The sequence below is a fragment of the Vitis riparia genome, chromosome 3 (assembly GCF_004353265.1).
Source record: "Vitis riparia cultivar Riparia Gloire de Montpellier isolate 1030 chromosome 3, EGFV_Vit.rip_1.0, whole genome shotgun sequence".
NCBI lineage: Eukaryota > Viridiplantae > Streptophyta > Magnoliopsida > Vitales > Vitaceae > Vitis > Vitis riparia.
The window spans coordinates 5,074,971-5,088,221 of NC_048433.1; the positions used below are offsets into that span (position 1 = coordinate 5,074,971).

Below are 13,251 nucleotides of genomic sequence, written 5' to 3' on the forward strand. Positions count from 1 at the left end.
GTCTTTAGCTGTGGATCCAGAAAAGAGACAAGAAAAGAATCTCTTTTCATTTTGAGTTCTAATATTCACTTTTTGACCAACCGCATGTAAACTGTTCAAAATTCCACATAAACCAAAACCTTGTGTACTAGTTACTGCCCATCATTATGCTTTTCTATGACAATCCTCAACCAATATTCCTCCATAATGCGGGATTTTGAAAAATGGTGCATCATAGAAATTCAAAACAGAAGCTCCTGTTCATATGCAGCAGCTATACACACTTGAGGTTTGCTTATCCAACAAAGTAGTAAACAAATGAATGACCTACTATTCACATGATGCATTCAAAATTAAAACTAGAAGTTCAAGATATATGTACTTACACTTTCTCAAAACTCTGAGGAATTTGGAGATTCAATGAAGCTTTGAATGGGACTTTTCTCCTTGATTTTGAAATAGGCAACCTGTATTTTGCTTCTTCAATGGGAGTTGGCCAATACTCCATTCCTCTCCTGTTTGTGATCCATAAACATGATCCAGCTTTCCTCTCATCACTTATAAGCTCAAAAGCACCTAAAAAAGAATTAATGGTTGGAACATAAAAATTATAACACATGGGTTGAGATTGAATGGCCATTGCACTCATGAACTAGATAAAATTTCATAAAAGTTTTTTAAAATCAAGAACTGTACAATAGAGGTACACATTTACCAATAACATTGTATATTCCTTAGTGCTCTAGGACAAATCTATACATGACAAAAGAAGCATACAGAAAGAAAGATCTAATAAGCCCTCTATAAGTTCTAATCATGCCACTTGACATTCAAAACCATTATAACATGTTTAAGCTACCACAACCTCCAACCAACCAAAACCACCCCTGCCTTCCCTCCACCCCTTAGCATTGCCCTAGCCCCTAACAAGGAAAAGCTTAAGAGGTCCTAGTTATCCATGTTAATAAAGCCAAATCTAGAATATGTGATTGTTAATAAATTGGACGTATAATCATCTTCTCTATTCCAATTTCTTTTGTTCAAGAACAGAGAATAGCATTCAAATACTTAGAACAGATCGAATCTTTTGTCAAGCTAACCAATGTACCCACCTACATGATATATCATATTCTGAACATATCCAAATGAGGTTTCAATTTGATTCACAAGGATGACTCATGGCTCTAAAGATAGAACCACCTAGTACACTAACAGATGGCCGAATTATAGCCTGATTAAGGTTACTACAAAATGCTAAAACTGTAGCTAAGTAGCAAACTATAAGCGACATCAATGATCCAAAATATGGTACATTGCTAGCCAAAAGGAAAAAAAAAAGGAAAATTTTTCTCTTTAATAGGAAAAGTATTAAAATAAAGAAGTAAAACCTAATCGAATGGAAAAATTTTATGGTATAAAACCCTTCTCATCAATTAAAATGGGAAACTTCAATTTAAAGACAATAAGGTATTAACCACTCCATAAAATGGGAAGCTTCAATTTAAAGGCAATGTGACATTAACACCTTCTTATCAATTTATCTCAGGTCTCTTTGTCTGTTGCTACCATTCTGTGGTCAGAAAGATTATCCTAGACCACTCCAATGAATCCTAACACTAAGTTTCTGGAGCAAGGTGCTTGTTTCCATTGGAAGAATAGGATGTATATGCAGCAGACAACAATCTGAGGGACACTTCGAGGAAGGAGAAAGTTTATTGAACCAACTAGGGTTTGGTAAAATGTTCTGATAAAAAAATGGATTTGGTAAAACGTGTTCAAGGTGGAGTGTTTTTTAACTGTCCTGAGTATACACATTACATGTCTCACATACTTATCAGTATCACAGGAATATTCGGTGCAGCAATGAAGGCTCTTAAGGCAAGGAATAACCAAAAAAAAGGTTGATGAAAGCCTTAAGAACATAATTCAATTCTCGGGTTTAATTTGAAAAATGAGTTCGCAGAACAAATATTGTAAAACGGAATGCTGCAGCCGCTTGGGGTAAGACCTTAATAATGATGGTGATGATGCTTTGCAAATTGTAAGCAATAATCAGTTCTCAAGCATTCCCAGCTACAGGGAAAGATAAATAGATGAGAAGTCACAAATCCAGGCCATGCAAAGCAAAGAATGAAATCAGTAAGTGAAAAAGGACATTAATCCAAAGTATGATAAAAATCTTACGAAAAATAAACATAAGTATGATAAAAATCGAAAAATAAACATACATATCTAATCAAAGATGCATATAGGATGGGAAATGGGCAAAAATCATATAATGTGAAAGAGAATTACATGTGTGTGTGTGTGTGTCTGAGAGAGAGAGAGAGAGATAGTAAATTTGTGAATCTGAATAACTGAAATTGTTCTCCAATTTCCAGAAAATAATATATTAATTGCTTGGCAAAATACACTTAAGACATACCTTTCACCACCATTTCCATTGACACATAACCACCCATTAAACCAATAAATTTAGAATCCACGATTGAGCCCATCTCAGTTTGAACAAACTGCAACAGTTACATAGCAATGGTATATAATTTGGGGGAAAAAGAAAATAAATAAAAAATAAAAAAAGAAAAGAGATAGAGAGAGTGATGCTCATATCAACACATAATAGCATTGTGTCTCATTTATATGATGATAAAAGCATTTGTCTCTCGTGTTTAATGAATGTATATCTCCTCATAATAAAAAGGAAATATTCTTGGATCAATACATAACAACACTGTATGCATCATTCAAGAAAAGCACAAAAGAAAAAGACGAATGGATGCTTGGATCAATACTGAACATTTTCCATCATTCATTGGATGGTGGAAGTAGTTATCACTCAATTTTTTATTTTTTTATTTTATTTTATTTTTATTATTTGTTTAAGGTAACAAAGAGGTTAAAATAGAAGGCACCTAAAAAATGGGCCACATGCCACTTCATAACAATTGCTTTGAGTTACATACACTAAAACCTCATTGTAGTCTTTTCATTGGATTTGATCTGTGAATCAATCTCAGCTCTCTATAAATGCTGATGTAGGCACTGATTGAAGGGAACAAAAAACGAACAATAAATAAATAATGGCTTCAAATGGTTGTTCGCAATAGCCACCTCAAAGGATTTGGGTGTGCGATGCTAGGGAGCAGGCTAATAATGAGGGGCTTTGGAACCCTAGTTTTGTAAGGAGTTTCCAAGACTGTGAGTTGGGTTGTATTGAAGCACTTCTTTTGTGTTTGCAAGGTAAATTAGTGAGTAGGGAGGTAGATGACAAGGCAGTGTAGATGGCAACAAAGAGAGACAAGTTCTTAGTTAAATCTTTCTATGATGAGATAGTTCAAAGGGGTTTAAAATCTTTCTGGAACAATGCTTATTTGGAATCCCTGGGCTCTAACAAAAGTGAGTTTTTTCATTTGGGAAGGAACTTGGAAAGGGATTCTAACTAAGGACATCTTCAAGAGGAGAGGGTGGACATTGGTGGATAGATGTTTTCTATGCAAAGGCAAGGAGGAATCTTACGATCACATCCTTATTCATGGTTTTAAGGCAAGTTTGTTATGGTAGTTGGTCTTCTCCTTGTTTGGAGTGGTCTGGGTGTTGCATACTTCAGTCCAAGCAACACTTCTTAGTTGGCATAGTTGCTCTGTCAGAAAGAGGAGAAAGAAGGCATGGGATGTTGCTCCCCTTTGTTTGTTTTGGGCTATTTGGAAAGAGAGAAATAGAAAGACTTTTGAAAATGTTGAGCTTTCAAATCAAGAGTTGAAGTCCTCTTTTTTGCGTAACTTTTTAGAATGGACCAAAGGTCTAGGGCTTGAGCCCTTGTCTATGATTGATTTTATCGATTGGTTAGGTTGGCACTAAGGGTAAGGTTTTCATGTTTTTTCTTTAGAGCACACATGTATACTTCCTGTGTGCTTTGTGCAGCCTTTTTTTGGCTCTTTTATCTATAGTGCTCTTTTGCCTATAAAAAAAAATGGTTGCCTCAATGTATATCCATTCCAAATGACTCAAAAAAGTTTATTATAATGTGCTTCCACAGTAAGCATATATTTTCAATCTAAAAAACCAAGCTTAGATATTGAAGAAGTAAAATCATGAATACAAAGAAGTTCAATTTTTTATTATAATCAGATTTCCAAAGCACACTAAATCCTAAACTTCAAAAACATGATAATTTGAAGAACTCAACCAAGAGATTCAGTGAATATATGAAAAGAAGAAATTCTCATCCAACATCTGGTAAACAAACTATGCTTCAAGAGAGAAAGTAGCTGAAATGAAAAACTGCAAGGATGGATTTATTAATGTTGATGAGAAGTTTTCCCCCCTCTTTTGATAGGCAATGAAAAGTTTGAATACCTGACAATGGCCAGCCAAAGGGCCAATTGCTTTTCAGGTTAAAGAAGATGAGATATTGTTCAAAAGGCGGTGATCCAATCCCATCAGACTGGAAATTCCAAGAAATCGAAGGCATACATATGTGCATATGTACCATGTACATAAAATAATACAAAGTTCACGACACAACTTAAGAGTACATTCTAAAATCTCAACAGTTCTCCTTTCACAATCCTAAAATGTTTGAAATTACCTCAGGGCAAAGCACATTGACACGAATTCCGTGGCGTTTATAAGGTGCAAGTGATCTGGTAAATAGAACCACACCACCTGTGAAATAAAACCTCATCAGGATCAAAAAGCATATGAAGAAGCAGAAGATAGATGATTGTGCACATGCTAGGATCCCATATTTGTTAATCAGTGCATCATACAAAGGTAGAAACCAAAAAATGTTTAAAGGAAAAATCACAAGCCTAAAGTTATAGAAAAAACAAACCTTTGGAGGCAGAGTAGATAGGGTCAAGATACATCGGATAAAGACCTGAAGCAGATCCCATATTAATAATTACACCAGGCTTTTTCGCAGCTTGCATGGTTTGAATCTGTTATCATTATGTGACAGTTAGCAAATAGAATGACTAACAGAGATTAGGATTTTAGAATATGTAAGTTTCAAAATTCGAGTCTCCTTAATGGGTTCAATCCACCATGATAAGATCAATTATCAGGCAAACCATGCTAATATATGTAAGTATCTAAGTTAACAAGAACCCACTTCCATTAAAACCTATAAAATGACAGTCAGCCTTGAAAACCAGCCAAATTCAAACATACCGCCAGGCGAGTGCAGTCGATAACTGCTACCAGGTTCACATTAATGGTTCGTCTCCACAAACCAGAGTTCTCAGTTTGATCCTTATGGAATGGTTCACGGGTGCCAATTCCCGCACTGTTTACACAGATGTCTAACCCTCCATATGTTGCTAAATGCTTCTTGAAAGCAGCAGCCAATTCTCCTGTTTAGGAAAGATACCAAAACTATTTGAATGCTGCTGCCTTATTGTGAATTTAAACTAGTTCATCAATATAAGAAGGACAAAATAACACTAAAATATTGAAATACTAGAGAAGAAGTTCACAAAAAAATAGTAAGTTTGCTATGAAAACATCCTACTTATTTTGCATAAACTCGAATAATAGGTATAGATACCTGATCCTCCAACTCTTTTAAGATTAATGAGCTTTAAAGCATGACTGGACTTGCAAAACTTAAGATTTGGATAGCTGATAACATAACAGCCTCTGAGGTGTAACTCAAGTGGCAAGGGGATTGGGTTGGGGATAGGGAAGGTTTCAATTTTGTTTCATGTACTCAAAAAAATAAAAAATAAATAAAAATAAAAACAAAGCAAAACAAAGAAACAAAATGCCAATAAAAAAAATAAATTGAATATTCTAATAATTTTCCAAGATTTTTGGCATTAGAATCATAAACTAACACTAGCAATGAGTGTTTCCCTTGGTAATATATCATCAGTCACTTCCAGTGTTATATCCTTATATTTACCTTACTTTTGGCAATGGATATAACATTCCCTCAACAGCATCCCAACCCCTGAGATTTGCCTATGTGGAGAACTTATGAAGGAAATGCCAACATTGTCGTTGGCCTCATCTGAGAAATTTTTAAAGCATGCCTTTGAACTTCAACAAAATAAATGTTTGAAGCAACCAATATTCAATCTAACTCCTAAGTGTGAAAAAAAAAATCGATACCATGGCTGAAACTTGGTTATCAAACAAAGACAAACAAATCTTACCTCAATAAATGACTTGAGTTCAAAACCTTAAAAGATATCACCTAGCATGTTGGGAAACTTAATGATGTTTTCTTGTTCTTCCTTCCTTGATAGTAAATGATAACTCTTTAAATACATGAGGAAAATAACTATTTACTGATATTAGAGTTTATCTGAGACAATTTCTTCCAAGACACAAATAAAAGAGCAGGACCTATTGCTTCAACAAGCACAGAGCAGCATGTGTCGCTTCAACCAACCTAAGAGGAAGGTTGGACCATCATGTCTCATGGTAAGGATTCATGTATGTTAAGACACTAACATGTCCCCCCTTATGTGCTGCCCCATAACCACACATGGAGAGAAAAGCCATAGATTACAAACTAGAGATAAACAGATGAGAGACTCAAAATTGAGAATTCTAGTTAAACAGAGCCTTGGGACTATGTTAAGTTGCCAATTTGACCTTAAAGTTTAAACTGTTCTGGCCCACAATACACGCTAGGAAAACAATGTAACACATATTTCATAATGCATCCATGGTTGACACTTGCCACACTGGACAGAACTACAAGCATTAGTTAGTGCTGCAACTATAACTTTTCCTTGAACTACTGATAGACTTTAAGCTTGTGATCCACATAGCTTGCCGCAGGCCTTTGTCCATGATAAATACTCTATAAAAATACCTGGAAGGCCATGTTCAAAGAGATTAAATTTCAAGCTACTGGACTAGAATTCATGCCCCCTTTTAGATTGAAAATGCCTATGCTTTATATAACTTCCATCTCTCAGCCTGTAGAACTCACCCCCTAAGCTAAGATGAATCCACATCTTTATGGTTTTGTGCATTACACATCTTCCCTCAACAACCCACCATCTCAAATAAAAATTAAAATAAAAGAAAATAGTTTCTCTTACAATCATCAATTAAAATGAGAAACTTAAAATTAAATAGTCTAAAGATGATAATGAGGGAGGTGATCAGTAAAAAGAGCTGCCAAAATAGAATTGAAGTTACCTTATTTACTACAAGTTTATTGTTTCTACGATTCTTTTGCTTTCTTCAATTAAAAGATGTGATTTCTATGAACATGATCTACTCCTCATGCCCAATCAATTTAAAAGAGCTTTGCAATTGGCCCTCTCCATTGTCAACACATACCAAAGCCTTAATATTTATATCCTTGTGAATTATGATTGGATTTGAGAGAAGTAACAATCCACGCCATAAAAAAAAAAAAAAAAGAAAGGAAGAAGAAGGGCAATGCCACAGCAGAGGGTCCTTAATGTGATGAATAGACAGGTTTAGAAACATGAATATGGTTTCGCCAATGACTTTTTGTATGGTGGCCATCCCTTTCCTCATAGGCTTTTATGATTTTCCGCTTATTTCAGTATGTCCATTTGATTAATAAAATTTACCATTTTCAAAAATAGAGTGACTATAAAAATGTGCAAGAAACATAAAAATCATAATTCTTGATTAAGTACATCTACCTGAAACTATATAGCCTTGAATATTCTCTCTATACAAAATACAAATTCCTGGGGCAATTTAATTGTTATATGGATGTGCTGATAACACATATGAAGCTAGAACAGATCCAAGACAATTTTTTTTTGATAGACAGAACAGATCCAAGACAATATCATATAGCTTGAAAGTTTTTACCACAAAACTACAGAACATTAATGTATAAAAACCCCTTTAACAAAAGGAAAAATGGAGAAACTTTGTTTTCAAAATGATTTCTTCTACAACAGTGATCTTAAAGATAATGCCAACTTCCAACATTTAGCTTAGATGGAAAAAGGAAATAATAAAAATAAAGGAAAAAAGAAAAACTGGTTGGACTAGTTCAATTTCATCTTATACTTCACTAACAAATTACAAATTCACTTACTTGTATTAGTCACATCACATCTTATGAACATAGCAAATGGAAATCCCAACTTTGGGTGGAATTTGGCATTCTCTTTTTCAACAAGGGATGCGACTTCCTTTCCCCTTTCTTCAGAGAAGTCAACCACTGTAACAAATATTCCCTTCTCTCCCAAAGCTAAGCTAATAGCTTTACCTACATGTCAACCACCACATTACAACCAAATTATGCAATCTGCTACTTTCATTGATTAATAAGACTGGAAAACTAAAATATGCATATTGCGCAAAACATTACAATCAACAGCAGCTACAACACTTGGTACCCACGACAATTAAAAAGAGGAGCCAAGTCCTAGAATATAAGAAATGAATCCAGTCACATTTTAGAATTTGCAGGATTCCATTATGCATCCTCTTGATAGATGATATGTTGTCTACTCTTACATTCATACCTGAACATGATATTTTTATATATTATTGAAGCAGAACAAAGGATCCACAGCCCAGTATATCAGACTAACATAGATAAGCAATCCAAAATTCTTACATAAAACAGATAAATTATTTAATTAACGATGGAAACCCTGATACAAAATCAGGAAGATGAGTTCTCAAAATTGAAGTGAAACTCCCATTAAAGTAAAGGTACATAATGAGTGAAGGCAATCTAATACTCCTAGTCCACTGCCAAACTGTGTACCAACACCGCTATATTTCCAATCCCAAACTGTTAGTAAAACCACGATATCCTTTGTTCAAAGACTCCTTCCTCCTTCGTTGCTCAAGCAGTATAACAATGGGTATCAATGCCTTCTCCAGCTTGCTCATTAGCCATGATTGTGTTCTTTCCTATATTTCTTTATTTTGCATTTGTACTTCATTACCACCAAGGGTTGACTTGGAGATAACATGTAATCACTATGGAGTATTCTCTGTTTTTTTTTTCTTGAATTATACTAACGAGGAGAAAAATAAATCCATGTTTTGAAGTCTAAAATGGAGGCCATACAAACTCATTCCAGCAACAAAACACCTTGATACCAGTTACTTTTCTCCCAGCACAATCGCTAACCAGTTTTTTGCCATTTCATGGAAATTATCAAGAGAAATCAGTCCACTCAATCAACCTTCAACTACATGCTAAGAAGGTCAATTCCTTTTGCATCGCATGGATTTCAACAGAACAAAACAACACTACCGATTACTCGATCAATCAAAAACTCAAGATCAAATTCTCGATCATGTGATTTACCAATTCCAGAGGCTCCACCGGTGACCAGAGCTGATAGACCTGGTTTGAGCTCCATCCCTCTGCTGCTCCAGGAGACGACGAAATGAAGATCGAAGACTCCGCTATGCTTTCCTCGAAATCTTCAACCCGCCTATATACTGAGCCGGCCTCGGGTGCGACCGTGCGAACCCCTGTTAGAAATATTATCCAATAGTCTCTGTCATTGACACGTGTAAATTTTGAAGCGGCAGACCCCGTTTCGGTGTGGGACAGCTTGGCCTACAAGGTCGATTCGCTAGTCTCGTTGCGTACACTGAAGCGACATCGTATTGTACTGCAGGGTGCTGGCTCAAATCTAGCGAGCGGTCTGACAATACTGCAACGTGGAAAAGGTGCAAATATTTTTGTTTTTGTGAATCAGAATGCATATGCTTTCAATTATTCGAATCGTTAGGTTTTTCGACAACATGGAAAAAAATAAAACGCTTTAATCATTTTAAAATTTATTATTTTCAAAACGAACTTTGATGGTGACAAGTGTCGATCAAATTTGTCAAAGCGAAGTTCACACCGTACGGACTCTTTTTATATTTTGGCAATGATAATTATGAGTCATACGGATAATTAAGATTAACAGTGAAAATAATAACATCACTCTAATTAATTTGAACAATTTTTATCTCTTCACATGGGTAAACAAATGCTTAGATCGCTCATATCTAATCTACAATTTTCAAATATTATATAAGGAATATATTTTTTTTTCTTTTAAAAAACAGTTAACTTTCGATTATATAAATTTCATAAAATTGTTAGTTAACAGTTTTGTTATCTATAACTTCTAGTTATAAGAAAATACATATTAACAATTTTGACATAACTTTTGATTAGCACAAAAAATATTAATTTTTTTTTATTTTCATAACTTCGGGTTATGAATAATAATATTTATATAACTTCTGGTTATATAATCAATTAAAAATTGTATGCATAGTTTCTAGTTATGAAACAATTGTTTAATAATTCATGTTGTGAAAAATAAGTGAATACGAAATAAAAATTAAAAGCCAATATTTTTCATAACTTTGAGTTATGATTATTTTGTCAAAACAAGAAAATATGCAAATTTATACATACCTTTAGGTTATAAACAATTTTTTTTATGTAAATTTGTGCATAACTTCAAGTTATGAATTAATTATGTATAACTTCTAATTACACAATATTAAAATAAATTAAAGAAATTAAAAGTTAATATATTTCATAGCTTTAGGTTATGATTATTTTGTTAGAACAATAAAATATTTAAATTTATACATAACTTCAGGCTATGAATTGTTTTTTTTTTTACGTAAATTTGTACATAACTTCAGACTATGAACTATTCATTGTGTAGATTTGTGCATAGTTTTGGACTATGGACTTTCATTATATAGTTTATATATAGCTTTAGCCTATGAACATTTATTTATTTGTTTATTTTATAGATTCTGGCTATATAACATTGTTTGGTATAACTTCAAGTTAAAAATAAATAACTTTTGGACATGTATAATTAAAAATAAATAATTAGAGATCATATAAATAACTTTTTGACATGTATTTGTAATTTTGTAATTTTTTCCATAAACTTCTGGTTATAAAGATTGCACATATTTTTCATAACTTCTAGTTATGAATTTACCCCATAATTTATAATTTATCTCATAATTTTATTTTATTTTTGTTTGTGAGAAATAAAAGAGAATAGTTTTTCTATTTATTTGAAAGAACGTATTTTTATTTATCTTTTGTAGAGATTAATAGAGAAAAATCTTTCTATTTTTTTTATAAAAATTATTCGTGTTGATAACATATTGTAAAATAAAAAAATAAGAAGAAGAAATTGCGAGAGAATAAAAAAAAAATATTCAAAGAAAAATAGAATAGAATATAGGAAGAGAACGAGATGAATTTTCATTAATCTATTTTTTATAGGGAGTTAAAAGATATATATATCAATATCAATCATCATTCACACGTTTTCATAATTTGATAAATTTTCATATTTTATAACCTTTTATTTATTTATTTTTTCCTTTTTCATATATTTTCCCTTTATATTTTTCTTTTCTTAAATTTGTCAAAACCAAATAAGTCTTTTTAAAATTTCTTTGCCATTAAACAAGGCAATGATTGATTCATGTGACAGTACCTTGACTATAAAAAATAAAATTTCTCAAAGCCAATAATGACATGTGATTCAAAAAGGTATAGTGTAAAATTATTTCCTAAAATGTCATGATTTAGGTATTTCCTTCTACATAAATTTTAGCACATTATTATTGTATTTTTCTATTTTCCATTTTTGTCTGTTATATTATTGTGATGTATAGGATAGCGGAAAGAGTTCCTAACATTATATATATTTAGGTTGTATTTGTTAATTTGTTTTCAGAAATTAGGTTGTTTGTTTTTCTACTTTTTTATGACTTATTATAAACTTTTTATTAAATAGAAAAAACCAAAATATGTAGTTTTTTCTAAATAGAAAAAATAACATATTGGTTTTTCTTTACTTTTTAATACTTAATAGAAATAAAATATTACAAAAATAAACAACTTAATATTTAACACTATTAAGCATTAATCTTCTATTTACAATTAAGTAAAAAAACAAACACCACCTTAAACTCCTCTCAATTTTGTAAATATATTTTAAAGCGTCAAGTACTTTTAGGTTAAGAACAAATAATATTATCAATAAATATTCTCAATTTTATATAAAATATAATATACCCAAAAAAATATCTACCAAATAAATCATACCCAAAAAATCTACCAAATAAATCATCTTTTTAATAATTTGGGGATGGTCTACTTGTTTTGTGCACTTGGATAACAATGAACAATGACGAGGCATCGACTCATCGACGAGCCCTTTACCTTTGGGGACAAGTCAATTTTTTTTTTTGTCATGTATATCCTCTACGCCAGAAGCAAAGCCCAAAGATCCCCACATTTGACATTTTTTTTCTATCTCATAATATTATTTATTCTAGGCTTTGTTGTTACCTTGCCTAAACTATGGTTGAATCAAATGAGAGGAATCAGTGTGCCTTTTTTTTGTCATTGTAGTGAATAACAAGACAAAGCAAACCACATAAATAATGAATACTTTGACTTTATTGAATGTATTTTTCCTTGTCGGTTAATCATTCACTTCAAAGTTGATACGTCTCCAACAGTTATTTTTATAAATTATTTGGCCTCCAATCTAACTGATACTCCAACCCTTCCCGAGTAAGAAATGTATCACATCACCACGCGCGCACACGCTATATTTTTAATAAATTTGTTTAGTTGTTCTATTCCAGTAACGGCTTAAAAAAAAAATTATATAAACATAAAAAATAAAATATTACATACAAAATATATTTTTAAAATATAAAAAATAAGTTCATAATACATCTTAAAACAAAGTTTAAGTGTTGAGAGAATCTTTATTTTATCGCATATTTATTTTTCTATTAGTTCAGCTCGGATTTTTTTTGTTAGACATCTGAACTAGTGTATCTAATTCATCATGCTTAAATATAAATGATTTTTTTTTACACAAAAATATAATTAAAAAAATCTTATAAAAATAATTAAATTTTTATCTGATCAAATATAGTATTTAAAATAATAAAAAATAATATCTATATCATTAAAATATAATATTTATATTATTAAAAGATAATGATATAAATTATTAATTATTTTTAGATAATCCATTAAAATTTATATTTTATAAATTTATGTTCTTATTTTTATGATTTTTTTTCATATATTAAAACATATTTTTTATTTACGAGAAGGAAAATTATATATATATATATAATATTTATTAAATTTCAATTGTTTCTCAAATAGCTAAAAAAAAGTTTGGAAGCTATTTTTTTGTACACGAGTGAAGTTTGATTTCAAGATCAATTCCGCATGACCTGGTTTTCTACCGATGACACATACTGTAACGGCCAAAAGATTCCCCTTGT

General features: G+C 31.9%; 1 protein-coding gene across 1 annotated transcript in view; it reads right to left on the minus strand.

The window, feature by feature from the left end:
* Positions 1 to 9,545, minus strand: part of LOC117911133 (prostaglandin reductase-3) — a 35,975-nt gene extending 26,430 nt beyond the window's left edge. Inside the window, exons 1-7 of the mRNA XM_034825336.1 lie at positions 9,257 to 9,545; positions 8,024 to 8,197; positions 5,152 to 5,333; positions 4,814 to 4,919; positions 4,568 to 4,644; positions 2,405 to 2,492; positions 366 to 555 (exon numbers count right to left, since the gene is read on the minus strand). Coding sequence (XP_034681227.1) covers positions 366 to 555; positions 2,405 to 2,492; positions 4,568 to 4,644; positions 4,814 to 4,919; positions 5,152 to 5,333; positions 8,024 to 8,197; positions 9,257 to 9,311 — 872 coding nt within the window. The 5' untranslated portion in view covers positions 9,312 to 9,545. The remainder of the gene's footprint in view (positions 1 to 365; positions 556 to 2,404; positions 2,493 to 4,567; positions 4,645 to 4,813; positions 4,920 to 5,151; positions 5,334 to 8,023; positions 8,198 to 9,256) is intronic.
* Between the last annotated feature and the right edge of the window lie 3,706 nt (positions 9,546 to 13,251).